Here is a 26,633-nt window from a genome sequence, read left to right as displayed (position 1 = left end):
AAGATCTATAACGCCGTAGTGAAAAGCATTATAACATACAGCTGCGAAGTATGGCATATGAAGGAAAAATCAAAATGAATGTTAGAGGTCACCGAAATGGATTTCTGGAGAAGGGCTGCAGGAAGATCAAGAAGAGAACATGTCACCAATGAACGGATACGAGAAATAATGAACGTCACACATACAATAAATGACGAAATTAACGAAATACAACTACGATGGTTTGGTCACGTACAAAGAATGCATGATGACAGAAAACAAATAATAATACTATACACTTCGCGCTCGTTTTGGCATCCGTTATACTGGCAACAATGTACTTATGGTATCCGGTAAAATATTTAACCTTTGGTCGTGTTTACGTGAGAATTTAGTTAAAGAACCCAGACAAATTATATTTATATCTTTTGCTATTTTGGCGTTTTGTCATAGAAAATCAGTTTTATATATAAAAATCTTTTAGAATCCTAAATTTATTCTTTAAACACTTGCTCTGTAGAATTTAGAATTAACAGGAAAAATTATAATTTTATAATTAGGTAGTTGTATTTTGCTTGACCGGTTTCACAAAGTTTGTCTTTGCATCATCAAACGGTTTAATATAATTAGATTTTTAATGGTAATGGCCAACGTTACACTAAAACAAATAATATGGAGAATAGAAGATTATGTAAGGTACATTCCATGTCAAATCACTCAGGCAAAAAATTTTGGATCTCCGATTTGTCTGAAAATTGGTATATAGCTTCTGCGTGACGTAAAAATAAGATATTTAAGGTCAAAAAATCTTCTTCTTCTTTTTTTTTCTCAAAATGTTATTTTATGCGATTTTACAGTGATTTGGTGTTTATTTAAACAAATTTTCTGTGGCAAAGTATCAATGAAAAACATAATATTTTAATAGAGGGGACTCAAAAATGTCATCATATGGCATATGGCACAAGTTATTTTGATTCAGAACAAGGTTTTGATCAAATTTTATAGTGAAGAAAACGTTAAAATACCGTTTTTTTACATTATTCTCCATTCCCAAAATACATCATCATCGATTTGGCTAAAAATTTGCCCACAGATAGCCAAAATATAGGACTTTAAGTAGTTAGAAGGATTTGAATTATATTACAATACCAAAAAAGTTACATGCAGTAATATCAGACTCAAAAGTATATTATTCCAGTCACAGTCGGAATAGCATTTGACCTTGCATGCCGAGCTGCCCAAAATTTTATTTTTCTAACCTTTAGGGGAGTCAATAGTAGCCTAAATTTAAAATCACGAATGAATTCCTTCTTTACGTTAGCCGCCATCTTGATTTTAAAGGAGAACCTGTTTTGCTCAATATCTCAATTTTTAACTTTTCGACAAAAATGGTAGAAACTGAAATTGTTCCTATTTATTTTACTATTTACTATTTACTATTTACTATTTACTATTTACTATTTACTATTTACTATTTACTATTTACTATTTACTATTTACTATTTACTATTTACTATTTACTATTTACTATTTACTATTTACTATTTACTATTTACTATTTACTATTTACTATTTACTATTTACTATTTACTATTTACTATTTACTATTTACTATTTACTATTTACTATTTACTATTTACTATTTACTATTTACTATTTACTATTTACTATTTACTATTTACTATTTACTATTTACTATTTACTATTTACTATTTACTATTTACTATTTACTATTTACTATTTACTATTTACTATTTACTATTTACTATTTACTATTTACTATTTACTATTTACTATTTACTATTTACTATTTACTATTTACTATTTACTATTTACTATTTACTATTTACTATTTACTATTTACTACTTACTATTTACTATTTACTATTTACAATTACTATTGAAACTATTTACAATTACATATTACAATTTCTTTTTACCAATGTTTTCCATTTATACTTTACGATAGAAAATGCAAATTTGGTTAAATAAACACCAAATCACTGTAAAATCGCATAAAATAACATTTTGAGAAAAAAGAAGAAGAATATTTTTTGACCTTAAATACAGTCGGAAAAATGAAAGAATACCCATGAGCGATCACCTCAATCACTTATTTTGTATTTGCTGTCTTTTTCTATAAATAACAAACGTTAGTTATAGAAAAAGAGAGCAAATACAAAATAAGTGATTGATGTGATCGTTCATGGGTATTGTTTCATTTTTCCGACTGTATTTAAGGTCAAAAAATCTTCTTCTATCCTAAGGTCTTCTTATAATAGCTTCTGCAACCTTGTTTATCCAAGTATTTTCTACTCTGCGTACGTGGCCGTACTTTACGTGGCCGTACTATTTTAGTCTTCTCTCTTCTATATATTGCAGGGCATCTTTTTCCACTTGCATTCTTCTCCTTATCTCCTCATTTTTTATTCTGTCTCTTCTGGTGAGACCACAGCATCTTCTCCAGTATTTCATTTCGGTTGCCAGAATGCTCTTTCGGGCTTTTTTGTTTATAACCCAAATTTTTGCGGCATATGTCATGATCTTAATCTCGGCACAAGTACTAAAACAACTTCCTCGTAAGGCCATTATTATGCTAACAGTAATATTTAATCGCATGCTAAGTTTATCATACTTTCCAAAAATATGGAAATTTGCAGAAATTATAATGATCCTTAAGCCAGGCAAAGCTCCCAATGAAGTAACATCTTATCGACCCATCAGCCTACTCCCAATCGTTAGCAACGTTTTTGAAAGATTGCTGCTATAAAGAATATACGCAGATCATGAATTCCTAACATTACTACCAGAACATCAGTTTGGTTTTCGGGAAAATCACTCTACTGCACAAGCCCATCGAATAGTAAATGAAATATCAAAAACTCTCGAAGAAAAGAAATACTGCAACGCTGTATTCCTAGATATCTCAGAAGCGTTTGACAAAGTTTGGCACAGAGGACTGCTTTACAAAGTAAAATTAGCACTATCTAGTAACTATTTCCTCCTAATCAAATCCTACTTATCAAATAGATATTTCTCAGTAAAATTCAAAGACCAACAATCCAGCCTCTATCCTATTAACTCCGGAGTTCCGCAAGGTAGTGTTCTCGGACCGCTGCTTTTCTCACTCTACACAGCCGATATACCGGAGTCTCCTAATACTACGATCGCTTCCTTTGCTGATGACGTAGCAATACTAGCAGTAAATGAAGATCACATACAAGTCTCACAAGACCTGCAACACCATCTGGACATACTCAGTGAATGGTACACAAAATGGTGAACTAAAGTAAATAAAACAAAAGCATCTCAAATAACGTTTACAAACCGCCACAACACATGCCCACCTGTAAGAGGAAAATGTACGAATACCAACAGTAACAGAAGCTAAATACCTTGGCCTCCATCTTGACCAACGTCTTACTTGGAAAAAACATATACAGACTAAAAGAAGACAACTAGACTGGAAGTTTCGGCAAATGTATTGGCTCCTTGGACGCAGATCAAAACTCAATATCCAAAACAAAATTCTGCTGTACAAAGCAATAATCAAACCTATTTGGTACTACGGACTACACCTCTGGGGCTGTGCAAAGTCAACATCACTGAATATCATTCAAAGATTTCAGTCGAAAGTTCTAAGATCAATAGTGGGTGCACCCTGGTATGTAACTAATCAAACACTTCACGAAGACTTAAATATACCTTTCATCAGAGAAGAAATCCATCGAGCCTCGGAATCACAAAACGAGCGTACCATTCACCATGACAACGAGTTAGTAAGGGAATTATTTCATAATGGCCCTGTCACAAGGAGACTAGATAGAACCTGGCCTCAGGACCTATTTTAAAACTTTAAACGTAAATAGAATAAGATGAGACATCATTGGAAGTCTCTTCTTCATGGCCAAAAACATGGAAAAAATTTACTTAATACTCTTTTAATGATGTAGATTGTAAATAAACATAATTACATAAAAAAATATGTCATGATGCTTCTTCTCACTATTGTTTGGTATATCATTTTTTTTATTTCCCGTAATGTTCTTATTTCAGATTACATTATGGAGTTGTCTGAAGCAAGATCTTGTTTGTCCCAATCTATTTTTTATTTCTGCTTCTGTTGTTCCGTTTTTTGACATTATACAGCCCAAATATTTAAAATCCTTCGTTCCTTTTATTTCTACTTGTTCTTCTATTTCTAAGTTTTTGACGTCTTCTTCCGATATTGCTAAGTGCAGTAGAACCTCGATTATCCGTCAGGGCACCGGACCAAGGGTATGACGGATAATCGAAAAGACGGTTAACAGAACATTAAAAAAAAATTCAAAATTCATAGTATAACTCACAAATTTCATTTGTATGTTTTGTTTGACAATATAAGAGGGATTTGTATTCGTAAGATCGAATCAATTTAAAATATTCTGAAGTCTTTGTTTGTTTTACTGTTGCTTCACATTTTGCGACGGCTGAATTTATTAATCAGCGTAAGATCATGCAATCTACTTTATTGGCTTCTTCTTGTTGAGAATACCATTGATGAATTATTGCAAGTGCGATGCAGCTTCTCTAGATTATTTAGGCAAATCTTTATCAGTTACAATAGGTTCATCAACATATCTACAGTCAAATTCCAAGTCTGTGTCAGCTTCTGAATCTGTTTGGTCCGCCTTTGTTGCCATTTCAACGATTTCTTTATCTGTCAGCAATGGCTAGCCCTTTCTGTCCTCATCACAAATCAAATTAACTTTTTTTTATTTTTTTACATTAAAATTTTTGCTTATGTAGTCAATACAACGTCTGTATGTACCCTGACGGTTAACAGAGGTGACGGTTAGTGGAGAGACGAATAATCGAGGTTCCACTGTATTCCGTTTTCTTCATATAAATTTCCAGGCTCACCTTTTGTATTCCTCTTTTAGTTTTCTGCAACTGATATCCTCTGCAACATGCAAATGGTATCCTCTTCATCTTGAGACATAACCACCTGATCGTCTGCGAAACACAATGTGTAGAGGTAATCGTCTCTTATCGGTATTCCCATACCCCTACATTTTGTTTTCCAAGTTGTTAGTGCGTGTTCTAAAAATATTTTAAATACAGTTAGTGACGTTGGGCATTGGGCATCCCTGTAGTAATCCTATTGTTGTTTTGAAGATAGCAACTGCCTTGTTTTCTATTTTTATATTTGTTTCATTTCCACTCTACATGTTCTTGATGCTTGTGTTAGGTTAGGTGGTATCCCTATTTTAGTCATTGCTTTGTACAGTTCTTTCCTTGGCACAGGTCGTATGCCTTCGTAAGGTCTATAAACACCATGTGTAAATCTTTGTTCTTATCTCTTCTTTTTTTCTCTATTGGCTGTTGTATTATATGTATGGATATGATCTAGACATGATTTCCCTGCTGTGAAACCTGCTTGTTCTTCTCCGATTTTACGTTCTATATTTTTATCTATTTTGTTCCTGAGGATCCTGCCATACAGTCTTCCCATTGTAGTGATGACGCTTATCCCCCTGTAATTTTCGCAATCTTTTCTGTTCCCTTTTTGTATATTGATGTTAAGTAGGATTCTTACCATTGTTTAGGGATGTCGTCTCCATTTATTGCTCTTTCCATGATTCGGCATATCATTCTTCTTAATTTCTCTGTTCCATATTTGATTTGTTCCACCATTCCATTTTAATTAAATGTACGTTAGTATTATGCTTTTCGTCTGTTCTTAAATTTCTAAGGGTTTGCCAAACTTCAGATACTTTCGTTCCTCCCATATATCTATTCAATTCAGCGCATTTAATTTCCCACATTTCGTTTTTTCTTTCTGCAACTTTCCTTTTCACTTCTCTGTTTAACCGGGCATAATATATCTTTCTACCTTCACCGTCTTGTGAAACTAACCATGTCTGGTAAACTTTCTTTTTGTTTTCTATCAAGGATTCTAGATCTTGTGACCACTATTCTGGGTATTCTCTTTTAATGTTTTCCTTTTTTCCTAGCCCTTCTTCTGCTGCTCCATGAATGGCTTTCTTTACCTCCTCGTATATCGCTTCTGCGTTTCTATCTACTATGTCATGTTGTTTAGTTTTGCAACTAGTCTCCATTTACCTATACATAAAATATTATATAAAAATAATAATTAATGTTTAATTATTTAAGTAGTAAATATACGAAAAAATATAAAATTTTTTCATTATCATAAATAATTTCAATTCAAATACTGATTTGAAGACGTGTCTGTAGATTGTAGATTGTAGATAAATAATTTGACCAGGGCGTCGACGTCGGACCGTTGAGTATCGAGAAGTTATATCTTTAACACATGCCGACACAGAGTTGGTGACATAATTAAGAATTTAGTTGTTTAGTCTACGATGATTTATGGTTAACGGTGCGAATATGATTTTGAGAAAAAAATATTTGAAGATGATATTAGGTTCATAAAGTCAAAATCTATTCACTTGTCATCATTTTTTTTTTGTTAAGAAAAGGTAACAACCTCGTATTAATAGAATCACATTATTAGCCTTCACTTTATTTTATTATTTGGTATTATCTAATAAAGTTATAAACTTCTCATTATAAATTTAGAAAACATTACAAGAATAGAACCAAATTTAAATAAAGAACCAAAACACGGACCCACTTTAAATAACTTTTTCAAATACTTTTCAATTACGATTAAGTGAAGGACGTTATAACAGTAGAATAGGGTGACCAAACATTCCGTAAAAATGGGATTGTCCCGTTTTTTAACGATTTGTCCCGGGGTCCCGAAAAAGTCTCTCGGGACGCCTAAATGTCCCAAATGTTTGCTTTTGGTTGATTTTTTGTAACTGACCATATTTTCCCTCTTTAATTTTTCTTCAATTGCGGCATTTGTTTTCATTCGTATTTCTCTCTCTTTTGCTACATTGTGGCCCAGTATTATTCTCATTCTGTGTTATTAGATAGTTCTGAGTTATTGTGTGATCCTTCCCTACCGTCATGTATTTTGTTTTTTGCTTGTTTATCTCTAGTCCTATTCTCTTCGCTTCCTTATGTAATTTTCCAAGTGCTTTTGAAAGTGTCATCTTTGCCTTCTCTATTATGACTACATCATCTGCATTATGTTACTAGTTAAAGTTGATCTGTAATGTTTTTTTTTGCACAGTTTGTCCTTCTCATGATTACTTTCAATATAAGATTAAATCATGTCGTAGCGAGATAGAGTCACCTTGTTTCACACCTTTGTTTTCATTAATCTTCTTAGAAGTTGTTCCGTTGAAACTGATCCTTGCTCTGGTGTTCTTTAGGCTCACTGTTAGCATATGTCTTAATTTTTCTGGGATTCCAACATTCTCTAGCTCCCCCATCATTTTCTTCCGATTGATTGTATCAAAGCGCTTTTGAAATCCATGAATATTAGGTGTGTTTCTCTCGATTTTTGAATTATTTGCTCCACTGTATGTATGGAACTAATCATCGACCTTCCCGGTCTGAACCCGTTCTGGTATTCTTCTAATATTCGTTTAGCGCATGATTCAAGTCTTATGTTTAGTATGTTTGCTAGAATGTTATATGTGGTGTTAAATAAAGTGCTTGCTCTGTAATTCTCGCACTCCTTCCGATCTCCTTTTTATATACAGTAGAACCCCGCAAATCAGAACCCCGCTAATCCGAACGTTCGGCAAATCCGGACCAACGGCAAGTGAAAAAAATTCAAGACAAAAACTTAAAAACATGTTTATTATACAGAGTAAAACCAGAAAATTGAACAATCTACATTTAATAGGTCTTTGACTCCATAACTTTGTTCTGACGCATGGAAGTGTAGCCAATTGACGCAGTGATGATAAACTATTTACACATAAACATTACATCTACTGGTAACGCAGCAGAGTTATGCTCCACGTAACGTAGAGCCACACCCAGAGCTTTAGTGGCATCTGCGTGTGACACCCAATATGACAGGGAAACTTCTTTCTCGCTTTCTTCATCTTCATTAGTCATTAGGGTTGCCTTGAGGTTGAACCAAGTCTACAATGTATTCATCCGTAAATTCTTCGCCCCCTTTGTCGTCAGCTTCAATCCATTCTGTAATTACACTTTCTTCTTAGTTTTCTCATCCATCTTGTATAGGGGAACGGGGAAAATGGAGCTTATTCAAATTAGAAATCAAGCCATGGAGTTAACGACTAAGCACAAATGATGACACTGGCTCTGCATCAGTGACATCAATCTGAGATGGGTGGAAGAGGGAGAGAGACAGGCACGGCGACTCAAAATCAACGACAAAGTAAACTTTCAATTATTAGTTAGGCTAACTTTCGGATAATCCGAACTTTTCGGAATCCGAACAGGCTGTCCCCCCAATTAGTTAGGATTTGCGGGGTTTTACTGTATATAGGTACCTACTATAATATCTGCGTTCCAATCGGCTGGTAGTCTGTTTTGATCATATTTTTTGTTGTATTAGCTGGTTTATTTCCTTATGTAATTCTCTTCCTCTGTATTTTATTCCACTGTTATTTCATTTTCTTCTGCTGCTTTTCCGTTTTCTATGTTTTTAATATTTGTTTTTGTACGTCTTCTTCTGTGAAAATTTCTACTTCGTTGTTATCTTGTTCTTCTTCATCTGTTTCCTTCATAGCGAATAGCATTTTTTCGTAATATTCTTCTCATATTCTGCTGATCTGTTTGTCTTCAAACAGCGTTTCTCTTTTTTTTTTTTTGTTTTTTAGTACTCTTATTTTAATGCTGGACATATTTTTTTTATCTGACTTTTTTGTAAAATTGTTGTATTTGATGGTTTTCTCTGTCTTTTTTAATGTCCTCCAGCGAAACCCGTCAATTTTCTTCTTTTTATTTGTTGAGTTTGCTGTGTTTCTCGCTATTTTTTATTCTTCCCTGTTTTGTTTTGACGGATTGGTTGTTTATACACGTCATTCTAGCGTAGTTTTTTAGTTTTCTGCTGTTTCGCAGTCTTGATCGTACGTAAATTACACATTTAAAATTGAAAAGGATTTATAGGTTCCAAATTAGCTAAAAGACGACGTTTCAATCTCTGTTTGGGTATCGCTCCAAACCCTTCTTGGCAGTAGCGCACCCAGGGGGGGATTTGGGAGGTAAACCCTCTTTCCCCCAGGGCATATGAAAAATATATAAATAATAGCAGGAAAATGTAACTTGTCTTTCACAAAATATAGAAAAAAATTTCGAAGCCCAAGCCAACCCCCTTCTCCCCAGAGAAAAGTTATAGGTGCGCTACTGCTGCTTGGATGTGTCCCGTTTTTTCAAATTTATGATATGGTCACCCTACAGTAGAAACGCTTCTTAATTCACGAGAGTATTCTACACACTTGTTCTTAATCCAGAATACAGTTTTTTGTGTCAAATTAGAATTTCATAATGGTAGATAAGTTTATTTTAATTTTCTAATTTATTTCAACAGTAAGGCCCCCGCATAATGAAGACTTTTTACCTGCCGATAGTTTAGTCGGGTTGGGCAAAATTAAAGATTTTTCTTTTAAAAATATGTAAGAATGTAGTTCGTTTGGTATGGCATGAGTGCTTTAATTTTTTTAAGTATTCTATTTGTTTTTAATTTTGTAGACTAGCAGACTTAACTACTTTATGTAATGTGAAATTTAAGATTTATTACTATATTTTAAATATTTTTCAAAATATTATTTTCTATATCCTTACATAAAAAAATACATTGAGTGTATGAAATAAGTAAGCAATATTTTAAACATTTTTATTATTTTCCAGACACTTTTGCACGTATTAGTTGAACAAATTATATTATTAAAAATGTTGTACTTATGTACTTTACTTAAGCCGTCCTGTTGTACCCTACGCTGTCGAGGTAAAAATTTTGTAATAAAAAATTAAGAATTCAATTTTAACACTTCTATAATATGTTACAATTGAGCAATTAGACCAGCAGATTCGGCAACTGGCTATGATAAATTCATCAATTTTAATGAACATACTTTTTAATTTTTTATTTTTGCAGTGAAAAAAAAATACATTGTTAATTATACAAAAAAATATCATTGATATATCACAACAACAATTTTTTCAACATACTACAATAATCAATTATAAAAATATCCGAAGTCTAAATTCCAACATTTGAGGTGGCAACAGCGCAGTGGAAGCCATGAGGACATAAACTCAAATATACGGAGACCACCACAACCGCAAACTGAATAAATATATATTTGGATGCCATCAAAACCGTTAAAGTGATTTTAGATATACAGCAAGCGAACATGGCGCGCCTGACGGCAATTGCTCCAAGTAATGTGTATATTATTATACAGATAACGTGACTGAGGACGTCCGGCCAATATTTTGTGTAAGCATTGTAGGAAGTGGTACCTTTCATTTGCGATACATTTTAGGGAAAGTCCTCGTGGCAACCGTATATCGGAGTTCACGAAGACATGGAAGCCACGAGAGACTACGGTTTAACATGGGAGGACGTCATGAGATGCTAATATATATATATATATATATATATATATATATATATATATATATATATATATATATATATATATGAAACTTAAAGCTAAAATCAATATCAATAAAATAATTAATATTAAAAATAAACTCACCAGGCTTCCGGGTTGAACCGCGTCGTTGATTTCTAGGCCGAGCTTTCGACGTCCTCTCTGACGTCATCTTCAGGGCTTCCGGGGTCTCAGTCTCCTGAGGCTCCAGACACAACACTCACTACTCACTGCACTACTGTTGTTGTTGACGCTGGGGCGGTTATTTATACCGTGGACTGGCGTGACTGACGTGGCTGTCGATGACGTGGCGGAGTGGGAATTAGCGCGAAGACTATTCGGAGCGGGATTTGGATTGGCGCGAAGATTTTTGACGGCGGAAATTGGAGCAGACGATGTTTTCTTTAGGAGGGGTCTTCAAGTCGAAGGTAAACGGATGCCGTCATCTCTTTTATTGAGACAATTTGGCCGTTTTTCGATTTATATATCTTCTCGGATAATCCTTTGTTTATAGAAGCGAATGGGGGCTATGGTTCTGGAGTGTTCAAAGTCAATTTTGTGACCTGTATGAAGATGGTGTTGGCCTAGGGCTGAAACTAAATCAGATTCAGTCTTCAGTCAGTTCATCGTCTTTTATGGAGACTTTGAAATTTACATTTTCGCGTCCGCTACTGAAAAGATTTCTTCTGTATACCAGAGAAATCTTTTCGTTTAATTCATATAGATGTCGTACCAAGTGTACTGAAGTCTGGTTATTTTATTATTACCAAAAAGGCCAAATGCATTTTCTTACACCTCGACCATCCACCTAGATGTTCCTGACGAGAGCTTGACATGAGCTCGAAACACGTCGTGTAGAATATCGGTGGTGGTCGAAGTGAAATAAAATGCAATCGCCGTTTCCTTTCATATCACGGTCTCTCCGTTATTGACGAATGTGTAGCGAATTACGTGGCTTTGTAGGCAAATCTGTGACACAAAGAGGTGTCTTTTGTCGTTCATCGTCTTTTATGGAGACTTTGAAATTTACATTTTCGCGTCCGCTACGGAAAAGATTTCTTCTGTATACCAGAGAAATCTTTTCGTTTAATTCATATATATATATATATATATATATATATATATATATATATATATATATATATATATATATATATATATATATATATATATATATATATTATATATATATACAGCGTGTCTACTTGAGTTGGAAACATATGGGAAACTTTTTTATTATTAATTTTACGAAAAAAAGTTATTCTTTATAAAAAGTTCTGCATGCCCCAAAACCTAAGATTCAATTATCAGATATCAAATTTTCTCAATATTATACGAGGTATGTCAAAAAATATGAATTTCGGCTAAGGGTAAAGTACCTTTATTTCTCTCAATATCGAAAATTCTTATGATAAAAAGTTGTTTGGAATTAAAAACTAAGATGAAATATGCAATTACATGCTTCTTATTGAAAAAAAATATTTTTCTCAAATTTATGGATACCCAACATCGTTTTTAATTATTACAAATATCATAACTCGTTTATTATAAACACATTGTTTTTTAAACTTTTTTGCCTCTTTGTACTTTTTGGAAAAGCTAGTTTATATCGAGATATTTTGAATATTTTTCAAATCCACCACATATTTGTATACTGTTACGTATGATTGTAGAGACCTGGTAATAATATGAATTTTTTTTTATAAATTACAGTTTGAGGTATATTTTGAACCATATTAGAAAAGAAGCTACATCTCGATAAAAGGTGCCTCATCGGAAAAATACTAAGAGGCAAAAAAGTCTTAAAAATATCCTATTTAACTAATGGCACCGCAATAATAGTTTAATTGGAACGTACACAAACATTTGGGGGGTTTAAAGGCACAGAACCCCTATAAAAATTTTATGTAAACATATTAAAAAAGAAGCCGCATCTCGATTAAAACTGGTTTATCGAAAAAATATTAAGAGGCAAAAAAGTTTTAAAAATATTGTGTTTAACTAAAGGCACCACAAAAATAATTTAATTGGAACGTACAAAAAAGTTTGGGGGGGTTTAAAGGAACAAAACCCCAATAAAATTTTTATGGGGTCGACAAACTGCACTATAATTTTGTTTTAAGATGTTCCTGTCGTAAGAATGCCACGTGCCCATTTTCATTAAAAAATCTCTAATAGTTCTCGATATATCGGAAAAAATCAATTTTTATCGTGTAACTTCAAAGGGCTGTAACTTTTTTTGTGTGCATATTTGTACTAAGGTAAGTTAGGTTAAATCGAACTATTTTTGGTCCCAGAATATGTGATTTAATTTATGACCTATATTTTTGTTACACCCTGTATATATATATATATATATATTATATACATATACAGGGTGTCTGCGTAACTTTGCACCATATGGGAAACTTTTTTAATATCAATTTTACGAAAAAAAGTCATTCTTTATAAAGTGCTCTGCATAGTCTAAAATCTAAGATACAATCATCAAATATCAAATTTTGTCAACAGTATACGAGGTATGTCAAAAAATATTAATTTCGCTCAAGAGCAAACTACCTTTATACTTCAAAATATCAAAAAATTTTATTATGAAAAGTTATTTGTAATTAAAAACCATATTCAAATTTGCAATAACAGCCTTCTACGTTAAAAAAAAATTTCTGAGATTTTCCCAAATTACCGATTCCGAACATCATTTTTATTTATTAGACATGTAATAACTCTTTTATTAATAATTTTAGGAAAAAACTTATTCTTCATAAAAATCTGTGCATGGTCTAAACCTCTAGATAAAACCATCAGTTTTTCAAGTTTGTTAATGTTATACGAGGTGTGTCAAATAATATGAATTTAGAAAGAATATAGAAAGAATTCTTTCTAAATTCATATTATTTGATACACCTCGTATAAAATTAACAAACTTGGATAACTGATGGTTGCATCTTGAGTTTTAGACCATGCACAGATTTTTATGAAGAATACCTTTTTTTCCTAAAATTATTAATAAAAGAGTTATTACAGGTCTAATAAATAAAAATGATGTTCGGAATCGGTAATTTAGGAAAATCTCAGAAATTTTTTTTCTCGTAGATGGCTGTTATTGCATATATGAATATGGTTTTTAATTACAAATAACTTTTCATAATAATTTTTTTTATATTTTGAAATATAAAGGTAGTTTGCTCTTGAGCGAAATTAATATTTTTTGACATACCTCGTATACTGTTGACAAAATTTGATATCTGATGATTGCACCTTAGGTTTTAGACTATGCAGAGCACTTTATAAAGAATGACTTTTTTTCGTAAAATTGATATTAAAAAAGTTTCCCATATGGTGCAAAGTTACGCAGACACCCGTATATATATATATATATATATATATATATATATATATATATATATATATATATATATATATATATATATATATAATAATGTAAATAGTTCTCACCATTCAAATTACGAGGTAACCCGCATGTCGTTAAACCAATAACCTTGGATCTTTGGTTCACTGAGTGTGTTTCAAAGATCTACATCTTATGTTTTTAAACATATATTTTACTTACTTTAAGTAATTAGGGAATTAAAACTTGAGACTGTCATTGTCGGATTTGCCGTAGACTTACGCACCTTCTATGTCTAGGTCTCGAATGTTGTTTTTTGATTAGAATGTGTCTAAAGATATTCAACCTCTTGTCTTTACCGACGAGCCCAGAGAGGTTGAAGAGGGCGAAACACATTTCTAAGAACTGGAGTTTGGATCTTTGATTCTATTCGAAAAATTTTTCCCAGCCCGAAATGGTGGATGTGTGAATTGTTCGTAAGGGGATTTTTCCACATTCTCTATTTCATCTATTTGATTTATATATATATATATATATATATATATATATATATATATATATATATATATATATTAATAATATAGGTATGCAAAGTCCGCAGATAAAGTGCTACTTTTTTTATAAACAAAATGGTGCCCGAAAATCGTGCTATTTTCAATTATTGCTCTATAACTTCGAAGATTTTAACTTTACAACAAAAACACTCAAAGAAAAATTCACCGCTATTAAATTGTGCATAGAGATATGTTTTTCCCGATCTACTCCGACGAAAATTTTCCTCGGAAAATGCGGGTTTTCCCAACAAAATCTTTAATTTTCAAATAAAGTTTTAGATAAGTAATTATTTACCAATAATTAAATAATTTGGTGACTTAAAAGCCTTCTTAGTTTAGATTGTAGTTCAAGAAGCTGGTGAAAATTGAACGAATATGTTAGCAATAATTCAATTGTTAATTAATAATTTACGGTCTCAATAATAACCAAAATAATTATGATACACTGATCAAACTTTGAAATCTTATAAAGATGAGATGCCTATTTAACATTTTGTCGACAAAATATAAATTTTTTATTTTTTGCATAATCTTTAAAATGGAACGAATGTTAAACGAAATGGTAACAGAAGGAAAAGTAATGGGATTAAAAATAAACCAAGAAAAAACCAAAATAATGAGATTTGACAAAAACTTTGAAAACAGAAAGGTTAGAGTAGGAGAATACACTTTTGAAGAAGTCGAAAAATTTAAATATTTAGGAATATTAATAACAAACAATGGAGAAAGAGAAACCAAAATCAAAGAAACAATTATTACAGCAAATAAGAGCTTCCATGCAAATAAAAAATTACTTAAAAATAAGTTATTCAGTAAGAATTCAAAAATGAAAGTATACAAAACAATAATTCGACCGACGATGATGTATACAGCCGAAACTATTAGCATGACAAAAAAAAAACGAGAGGAAATTAGAATACAAGAAAGAAAAATACTAAGAGCAATATTAGGACCAATAAAAATAAATGACAATGAATTTAGACAAAGAACGAACCTTGAGCTACTGGAAGAAATTAAGGAGGATATAGTGTGTAAAATAAAACAGCAAAGAGCAAAATGGCTAGGACACATATGGAGATCCGGATCAACTACGACGATATTCTCAATATTGGAATGCACACCAGCTGGCAAAAGAAGACGGGGAAGACCAAGATCTACATGGTTACAAGAAGTAGTAAGTGATCTCAACAAGGCGGGCATACGACATTGGAAAGAAAAAAACAGAGACAGGAAAGAGTGGAGAAAAATTACCGAGAAAATTAAATAACGAACATGAGGACTGATCTACCTCTAATCATAGATCTAGAGAGCGTAAGCGGCGTAACCCCTAAAGGGGTGTTTAGCCACTATATATATATATATATATATATATATATATATATAATATATATATATATATATATATATATATATATATATATATAAATATATATATATATATATATATATATATATATATATATATATATATGTACAGTGCTAGTCAAAAGTCCGTACCCCCCTCGTATCTTTTGAACGGTTATACCTATAATAGTGAAACTTGGAGGGAGGAAATAAACGGACGTAAGCTTCTTAACTAGTCATGGCAGGTGACGTAATAATGACAGATGGCTTTACAGCGCCACTGTGACAAATAATTTTAAATGGGACCTTATGGCAAGTGACACCTCGTTTGAAAGGTATTGAAAATACCTATTCAGTCATAGTAATCTTGTTTAAGTTTAAGGTAATTTTGATGAATAAATGAAATAAATATAAAATTGTAGTTTCGCCTTTAATTAATAAAAATTCAAAATTCCGCCTATGTTAACTTGTCAAAAAAGTTGACGTTGACGTAAAAAGTACTAGAGAATTGAAAAACGTCAACTTTTTTGACAAAAAAACCATAGGCGGACATTTGAATTTTTATTAATTAAATGCGAAACTACAATATTATATTTATTTAATTTATTCACCAAAATCAAAATCAACTTAAACCAAAAAAAAAATAGTATGACTGAATAGGTATTTTGAATGCCTTTCAAACGAGGTATCACTTGCCATAAGGTCCCATTTAAAATTATCGGTCACAGTGGGTCTGTAACGTCATCTGTCACTATTACGTCACCTGTCATGACTAGTTAAGAAGCTTTCGTCCGTTTATTTCCTCCCTCCAAATGTCACTATTATAGATATAACCGTTCAGAAGATAAGAGGGGGGTACGGACTTTTGACTAGCACTGTATATATATATATATATATATATATATATATATATATATATATATATATATATATATACAGTATGTCCCTGTAAGTTGTATCCATATGGAAAACATTTGTATTATTAATTTTACGAAAAAAAGTTATTCTTTATAAAAAGCTCTGCATGGTCCAAAACCTAAATTTTAACCATCAAATATCAAATTTTTTAAATATTATACGAGGTATGTCAAAAAGTTTGAATTTCACTCAAGAGTAAAGTAGCTTTATTTTTCACAATATTGAAAATTGCTATTATGAAAAGTCGTTTGGAATTAAAAACTGTATTCTAGTATGCAATTACATCCTTCTAATTGAAAAAATTTTTTTTGAAAAATTATGGATAACTAACATTATTTTCAGTTATTTTAATTCAGATAACTCTTTTATTATTAATTTTACGAAAAAAAGTGATTCTTAATAAAAAGTTCTGCATGGTCTAAAAACTAAAATACAACCATCTTTTGTCAAATTTTATCAATTTTATACGAGGTATGTCAAAAAATATGAATTTCGCTCAAGAGTAAAATACGTTTATTTTTCACAATATCGAAAATTGTTATTATGAAAAGTTATTTAGAATTAAAAACTTTGTTTCAATATGTAATTACATCCTTCTAATTGAAATATTCTGAACTATAAAGGTACTTTACTTTTGATCTAAATTTATCTTTTTTGACATACCTCGTATAAAATTGATAAAATTTGATATAAGATGGTTGTATTTTAAGTTTTAGACCATCCAGAACTTTTTATTAAGAATCACTTTTTTTCGTAAAATTAATAATAAAAGAGTTATCAGAATTGAAATAACTGAAAAAATAATGATAGTTTCCATAATTTCTCAAAAAAAAAAAATTTCAATTAGAAGGATGTAATTACATGTTGGAATATAGTTTTTAATTCCAAACAACTTTTCATAATAGCAATTTCCAATATTACGAAAAATAAAGCTACTTTACTCTTGAGTGAAATTCAAACTTTTTGACATAACTCGTATAATATTAAAAAAATTTGATATTTGATGGTTAAATCTTAGGTTTTGGACCATGCAGAGCTTTTTATAAGGAATAACTTTTTTTCGTAAAATTAATAATAAAAAAGTTTTCCATATGGATACAACTTACAGGGACATACTGTATACATAGAAGAGAAAAATCATTGGCAAATAACTCGCAATGTGAATGTGAATACAAAATTAACAATATAAAAAGATGGAATGCAACTGCAGACACGTGTTTCTGACTCATTAGTCGTCATCAGTACAGTATAGCCAAGTTAGAAGAATAATAGTTTAACTTGGAAAAAGATCACTACAGGAGCAATATTACCATTTGTGACAAAAATGTCAGAAGACCCTGCCTTTCAGGGCGACGACCAACACAGTCACGGAGGTAAAGCTACCTGAGAAAATAAAAGCCAAAACCTTATGCAATAAAGGATGTTAAGTAAGCGAGTACAACTATAAACATAGAAAAGAAAAATCATTGGCAAATAACTCGCAATGTGAATGTGAATACAAAATTAACAATATAAAAAGATGGAATGCAACTGCAGACACGTGTTTCTGACTCATTAGTCGTCATCAGGGCCCTGATTCTAAATCAAATTTCGACCAAAAACAAGTCGCTTTCAATATGGCGACTGTCGAAATTATTTGACACGGAGACAGGGATGCCAGGTCTGGGGAATTTTCCCCAGAACTGGGGAAAATTGATAAACTTTGGGGACTGAGGAAAAACTTTTTTAAAATGACTAATATCTGGGGAAATCAAACTGGCTAAAATATGTTATTAAATTTAGTAAAAGATAGTTATTTTAGAAAGTCCAATAATTATGTGAATATTAAATGTTTTACAACGACAAGATCGTGGTGACTGATTCCACATATAGGCCACTCTCAATACAGTTTGGAAGGCCGCGTCCCACCATCAAATAATGTGATCAAACTGGTTTGAGCAAACTGAAAGTGACAGTTAGTGACGTCACAAAGTCACAGTTAGTGTTCATTGTGGATAATAATGAAAAATTTTAATTTTAAATAAAGTACAAACAAGTTAGACAACTCAATACAAAAAATTTGAGCAAACTAGACTGATAGTGAAAGCACAGATTTTTAGAATTTCAAAAAAACTGCAATTGTGACGTCACTTTGACGTACTTCCGGAGTTTGCTCAAACTGTTTGATCAAATTATTTGATGGTGAGACGCGGCCTTAATATTCCCTGGGGTTCCCCAAACAAAACCGTTCTTTAACAGTTACGAGTATGCGCAGTAACGAAAAATGTGTAACTGCGCATAAATTTTCGTCATTCCGCATGCGCGTAACGATTTAAGAACGGTTTTGTATCGAGTTGGAAAAAATCTTATAAACCTGGGGAATTCTGTTGAAAATCTGGCAACTTTTAAAACACAATTTGGGGAAATAAATTTTTTGGGCCTGGTAACGCTGCACGGAGATGAATGAATGGCCAAAAGCGAGGTTAGGTTTAGTTTAGATGTGTTTTGTTTATTTCTTGCAAGGAAAACTAAATCAAAAGGTATTATAATATAGCTGGGTTTAATTGAAATTTGCTTGTTTTGAGGAATTAGATAGAATAGTATTAAATTAGAAATATAATAATTGAGAATGTCCACAACATGAATCATCAACTCAATGAAAGATGTGAGGTAATAATCTGGGAAAATTAGTAAAAAACAAGGAAAATTAATTACCAGCTATTTTATTGCTGGACATGCTGAAATCAAATCTTAAGATTTCCTATATTAGTAATATAGCTGTGCAAAGTCCACAGAAAGTGTGCTATTTTGTTTATAAACAAATTAGCACTCCGAAATCTTTTTTTTATTATTGCTCTATAACTCCGAAAATTTTAACTTTAAACCAAAACACTCACATAAAAATTGACAATAATTTAATTCTGCACATTGATAATTTATTCCAATTTCCTTCGACGGAAATTTTCTTCGGAAAATTCGGGTTTTCCAAACAAAATCTTTAATTTTCAACTAAAATTTGAGGGAAGTAATTATTTATCAATAATTAAATAATTTGGTGACAGTGACATAAATCTTTTTTGTTATGAGTGTCTTGAAGATATGAAAATTTGTATGTACAAAGAGGACCGGAATTAAAAGGTATCTAATGGTTCAAAGATTAAAATCCTGTTGTTTATAACTCTGTCGCAAATGCCGGTCAAATTTGACCGGTTATACCTGGAATCACTCCTCGCAATTCAATTTGTTTTTCTTCGAAAAGGACACAGAAGCCGTGCTCTTTTCAACAGCGTTACAGTAGGAAAAATGAAAGAATACCCATGAAAGAACATATAAAACACACTGTATTTTCCTGTCACCGTGTCAGACAAAAAATTGGCCAGCGCAAGTACATGTAATAATTATTGTTACATGTACTTGCACTGGACAATTTTCTTTGTGACACGGTGACAGGAAAATACAGCGTGTTTTATATGTTCGTTCGTGGGTATTCTTTCATTTTTCCGACTGTAACTTAATTTAATTTAATCTAATATTTTCTGAGGGGTTCTATTTGTTTATAAGCCAAAAAATTGTTTCTTTATAACATTCCTGAGACCGCTCAAATGGTCCAATTTCAATCCTGTAAGGTACGTTGAATAGGTATAGTGCTTTTTTATATGAAAATCATAGTTATTCTGGTGTATCATAATCTTTCTGGTTATTATTTCGACCGAAATTTTTTAATTAACATTTTAATTATTGCTAAACTATTGGTTAGATTGTCGCCGGTCTCCTGATATACAGAGAGGGGCTAAATTATGGAATAAATTCATTTTCTCTAAAATGGACGATTTTAGAGAAAAATCCCGAAACAGGTCGATTTTTATTTTTAAATTAAATTTCTTGGCATATATTTCAAACTAGTGACGTCATCCATCCGAGCGTGATGACGTAATTATTTTTTTAAATAGGAATATGGGTTCGTGTTGTAGCTCATTTACAAAGGCGTTCAATGCTCTATTCAGTATTATAAACATTAATATCATTATTTATACAGGGAGGCCAAAAAAAATTTTGAATTAAATTAATTGACGCAAGAAGAAGAATGCATGTAATTTATTTAACTCAAAATACATTCTATTGCTGTCAGAAAATAGAAAAAAATGTTTATTTTGCAAATAAACATTGCTTTTAGCTTAAATTAAAAGTTCAAACTGCCAATAGGTAGGAGGGAGGCTGTTTGTGATTTAATTTAAGCGAAAAGAAATGTTTATTTGTGAAATAAACCTTTTTTTCTATTTTCTGACAGCAGTACAATGTATTTTAAGTTAAATAAATTACATACATTCTTCTTTTTGCGCCAATTAATTTAATTCAAAATTTTTTTTGGCAACCCTGTATAAATACCTAATGATATTAATGTTTATATTACTGAATAGAGAATTAAACGCCCTTTCAAATGACCTACCACACGACCCCTATTCCCATTAACAAAATTATCGATTACGTCATCACGCTCAGATGGATGACGTCACTAGTATGAAATATATGCCAAAAAATTGTAATTTAAAAATAAAAATCGACCTCTTTCGGGATTTTGCTCCAAAATCGTCCGTTTTAAAGAAATGAATTTATTCCATAATTTAGCCCCTCTGTATAATCTACTATAATAAATCTTTCATGTCTTCAATTATTTAATTATTGATAAATAATTAGGTACTTCCCTAAAATTTTAATTGAAAATGGCAGATTTTTTGGGAAAACTCGGATTTTCTGAGTAAAATTTTTGTTGAAGGAAATCGGAAAAAAAATAACTTTGTGCAGAACTAAATTACGGTGAATTTTTATTTGAGTGTTTTTGGCTCAAAGGAAAAATTATAGGAGTTACAGACCACTAATTGAAAAAAAAAGAAGATTTAGGAGTGCTAATTTGTTTATAAATAAAATAACACACTTTCTGCGGACTTGTCATACCCCATATTACTAATATATGCAATCTTAAGATTCGATTTTAGCAATAAAATAGCTGGTAAATAATTTTTCCCAAAAATGGTATTTTTTCGATAATTTTCCCAGACTATCAACAAAATCCAAGAAACCGAAGCGCCAACCCAAATTCTGAGCAGTCTCAACATGATAAGGTTAATATCCCCAAGAATCGCTATACTCTCCGGCTGTCATGGCGGTGTCGAAATGAAATTGCGACTGTCGAAATGAATTAGAATCAGGCCCCAGTACAGTATAGCCAAGTTAGAAGAATAATAGTTTAACTTAGAAAAAGATCACTACAGGAGCAATATTACCATTTGTGACAACAATGTCAGAAGACCCTGCCTTTCAGGGCGACGACCAACACAGTCACGGAAGTAAAGCTACCTGAGGAAAGAAAAGCCAAACCCTTATGCAATAAAGGATGTTAAGTAAGCGAGTACAACTACAAACATAGAAAAGAAAAATCATTGGCAAATAACTCGCAATTTGAGTTTCCTCAACCCTTCTTGAGTTTATGAAACAGTAGTAGTTGTCATTAGTGTCATGGTATATAATTTCGGTGGCTTTTGAAAATAAGACATATTTTAAGGCAATTACATGAAAAAGAACGTTTGCTCCCAATGAAAATCTATTGTACAATCAACAGTAAGTGAAACATAATGCATCGATATAAATTTCACATCCCTAAACCCTTTTACGGAATTAGAAGCCAAATGTTTATGTTTACCTTTTAATAACGTCAATCTTAAAATGTCAAATGTTAAAATTTAAACGTAAAAATATACTAACCCATTGTTACAGTCAAAAATCCTTTAAACATTTTTCGAAATTAATTGTTGATATAAATTACAATGGTTATTTTATTAAATAAACAAGTTTAAGTAATTTTATTTGCTAATAATAAGTAGGTACCTATATTAAAAAGGCACCACTTGAATCTAACTTCAACCTGTGAGTAATGACCCGTGAATAACTTCGACCCGTGAGTAATGAACTATTACTCACGAGTAAAGTAATGGGTGTTATTATCTATTCAAAAATAGTGAATAATGAGCATATTTTAAACGGTTGTAAAAAAATAATTTTTTCCATTCTCATACTTTAATATATCAATTATGATTTCACTACCTGTATCATAATGAACTTCATTATGATACAGATTTTCTTTACGATACAGATTTTTAACCAATGAGATCGCGATATGACATTTGCGATGAAGGTGGCACACGCGCAGTGACCAATGGCGAGTCAAATACATACGCTTTGACAGTTCTCAATTTGTAAACAAACTGACTAATTTAAAAAGTAAATCTTGAAAAGTCAAAATAAATAAATTTGAATATATTTTTTGCTTTGAAGGATCATAGAAAAAATCGTGTATACAACTTGCATTTAATTATCATTATGAAGCTCGTATTCTATACTAAACTCGCCGCTAGGCGGCTCGTTTAGTATTCATCATACTCACTTCATAATGACCACCATTAAATACTCGTTGCATAATATACTATTATTAACGGTTCGACGTCCAAATCGGAAGTCAAATTGGCTTATTTCCCAATCAAAATAGTTAATTTGCGGTTTGAGATTATTAGTTAAATTTATAAATCAACCCGACACTTGTTATTGTTGGCGTGCTTATTTTTAGGAGAAATAGAGGAAATTTCAATTAATTTAAACTATACTTTTTTAGGGTAATGATGAATCCTGCCTATCCATCTTAAATAACTTCTACAATGATGGGCTCAAATGGCACGATGTTGCTTGTCACCACGTTAAACCATTCGTTTGTGAAGACAGTGAAGAACTTCTTAACTTTGTTGCGTCGAGAAACCCTGGAATTCGCCTTTAATCTGAAAATTTCAGAGAATCTTAAAAAATATGTTGTACCTTTGAAAACGGCCAAGTCTATAAATATTAAGTGAGAAGTGATATTATTCTGAACTTATTTTTTTTGTCCATCTCAAATTTTCAAATATACCTACTGAATAAACGACAAATCATAAACAAAATGATTTATTTCACGTTTGGCGCTCGTCCGAAAGAAAAGTAACACAAGTCAAAAAATGCATAATTCAAGTTACCCTGTAAAATTTACACTAAAAATCCAAAATTTTGCTTTTATAAAAGTGACCAATATCTTAAAAGAAAAGTGACATAACTCAAAATGTTGATTTTTTCTTTGTTAAAATAAAATATCTTGGTTTTTGGTTTTATTTCTTACACAATTAGAAATATTCACTCATCAATATTCTTCGTTTTTAAGTTATAAATTTTAGCCTTTACCGTTTAAAACTCACAGTTAAATTAATACAAAAAATCCATTTTTGCCTCTCCTGAAAAAAATTGTTTTTTAAGTTGTGACACTTTTCCTTGATGAGCGATGTATTGTTATATAGGAAACAAAACGTACGTTATGTGTAAATTTAAAAATTTATCGTACAATTTACTGTCTATAACTAAAAATATATTTGAAAAAGAGGTGACGTTATTTATTTATTTATATTAGAACTTTTTTAAGAATCACTATTATTAGGAAAGATGCTGTTTTATTGTAAGATTAAAAGTGGGCAATACTTTTTAATAAGGGTGTATATCAAACCAGAAATAAAGTATAAGGTTTTCAGAATTACACGATTAAATCAGAGATTGTTAAAAAAACAACATGGTGTAAGATTTGGCCACTCTAAATATTTCGTTTTATTTTCTTCTTTAATATATCCTTGCTGTCAGATTTTGCTTGTGAATATTTGCTTTTTATATTTTAGATTGTAGATTTATATTTACTTTAAATTATATTTAATAAAAAATATTAATATAGTTTCGTTTTTATTGAGAAAGTCTCCTGTATTTTGTTAACCATACCATACATGTCAACAATACCTACTGTAAAAAACAAGCAACGACTTCGTAAGTCCTAGGTTTTCACCCAACGTGACCCGAAGTAGAGATACTAGAAGTCGATATTTGAATTGTTTGTTTAACTTTGTGTCGATGCATATTAGCCCACTAAATGACCGTTTTGGAGTGTAATTTCCAGCGGCAACTCCGAATTGCATGAAAATTTGGATTTAGGTTCTACTTACCCTCCACTTCAAAGTTGAATTTGTGCCGTTGGTTGCTTTTACTTGGGGGGTGACATTTACCCCTTCTCGGGGGGTGAAAAACGCGTGTTTAAAATAAGGCCGGAAATGGATAAATTGACTAATTTTAAGCACCTTTTGTTCTATAAAGTTTTTTACGTAAGTCAATACTTTTCGAGCTATTTGCCATTGAAAATGTTGATTTTTCGACAAAAAAAAAAGTAAATATTTTATCGAAAAAAATATTTTTAACAAAAGTGTAGCCTATAACAAAACGAAAATAACGGTGTACCAGTAAAGTCTACAAATTGAGTAGAAACAAAGTTGTAGCTCATGAAAAATACGTTCCTATTCGTCTAATTCCAAATCGAATAATTCAACGAGAAATCACCGAAGAAAGAAGCGTTTGTAGGGAAAACCTTATTAAAATTTTTAAAGTATCGAAAAAAAGCATATTATTTGTTTTTCACAAAAGTTTACAGCATCAAAAATAAACGAGTTACACTGAAAAAAAAGTTGGCCCCTTTTTTTTGGTAAAAAAATCGTGAAAACCTCCCTCTATTTAGCACCCTAAATGAAATTAATCGTTTGGCTTTACCATCTATTTTAACTGTATGTGTATTGTTTATATGATCTGTAAGTTTGATTGGTTTGAAGTGCTTATTTTTGAAAACATTTGGTTTTATAGTAAAAAAAAATTTTCTAAAAATTTTTGAAAAATTTCATTTTTTCAAGATAACTTAAAAAGTATTAGTGATAAGAAAAACCATAAAGAGTAAAAAATGTAGGTTTTGTGTGTGGCCACGTGTTGTTAACAAGACGTTTAGAAGTGTTCTCTCTCCCAAAACATAAAATTCTGGTATGTACACATTAAATTAAAATTAAAGCAATAAACAATATACCAATACCAATTACAAGCAAGAGCCTGAAATAAAATTAAAATTGAATAATAAGTTAACAACGAAGAAATAAAGAAAATCTCATATAAATATCTATACAATTATACAGAATTTGTTTACTGAATTAAGTTTTTATTTACCAAAAGTTTTTATACCAAAGGTAATTATTAAAGTTCATTGTAATAAAGGTGACCACACACTGTAAACTGTAAATATTAAATATAATGGGAGAAAACGAAAACAACATAACAATTCATGAAGTAATATCAGAAATTAGAAAAAATAGAACAGAGATAAAAAATGCAATAGAGGCTCTGGAAAGTAGATTATTAATACAGATTGCAGACTTGAAAAAGAAAAATAATACGTTAGAACAAGAAAATCAAACATTAAAGAAAGAAATTGAACAAATAAAAATAAACAGCAACGAAAATAGTATTGTAGTCTTTGGACTACACACATCTGTAAACAAACTAACCATTCAAGATATTTGTTTGCGCATATTTTCCCTAGTAGAAGTTGAAATTAAACCATCTGATATCAATAATTATTATACTTTGGGAAATAAATACAACAGCCCATTAAAAATAGATCTAGTAAACCATTGGATGAGAAGAGATATCCTAAAGAACTGTTTTAAATTAAAAGAAAAAAAGGGTATTTCCATTGCACCGGTGTTAACAAAGAAACAACAACAAGAATCCAAAATACTGCGACAAAATTTATTCCTAGCAAAACAGCAGAATAAAGAAAACAGCTACATAAAAAACGGCAAACTCTACGTAAATAATCAGCCCTATACCATTGAAGACTTAATTGAAGCTGAAGAAGTAAGCACTGATAGACTTTCAAATAGTGCTCCATCAACACCAAAACTAGAGACAGACACCCGTGCAGAAAACAACCCACTACCAGGAAATACCGAAAAGCCGAAATTTATACCAGAAGAGAAGAGTGACCTAAATACAACACCATCATCTTCAAAAAAATACCAGCAAGCCCAATACTCGCTTTCAAGACAATAAAAAGAGAAATAACTCCACTTCCACTTCTCATAG

The 26,633-nt window shown here is 31.3% G+C and overlaps 1 protein-coding gene across 4 annotated transcripts in view; it reads left to right on the top strand.

Moving 5' to 3' along the window:
- Window positions 1–24,413, top strand: part of LOC114337618 (uncharacterized) — a 178,744-nt gene extending 154,331 nt beyond the window's left edge. For all 4 annotated transcript variants that reach the window (XM_028288111.2, XM_028288113.2, XM_028288112.2 and 1 more), the window contains exon 5: window positions 23,287–24,413. In XM_028288111.2, coding sequence (XP_028143912.1) covers window positions 23,287–23,445 — 159 coding nt within the window. In that variant the 3' untranslated portion in view covers window positions 23,446–24,413. The remainder of the gene's footprint in view (window positions 1–23,286) is intronic.
- Window positions 24,414–26,633: the final 2,220 nt, after the last annotated feature.

The sequence above is a fragment of the Diabrotica virgifera genome, chromosome 7 (genome assembly GCF_917563875.1).
Source record: "Diabrotica virgifera virgifera chromosome 7, PGI_DIABVI_V3a".
Lineage (NCBI taxonomy): Eukaryota > Metazoa > Arthropoda > Insecta > Coleoptera > Chrysomelidae > Diabrotica > Diabrotica virgifera.
The sequence above is the reverse complement of the archived record's forward strand: the minus strand, read 5'-3'. Positions and strand labels throughout refer to the sequence as shown.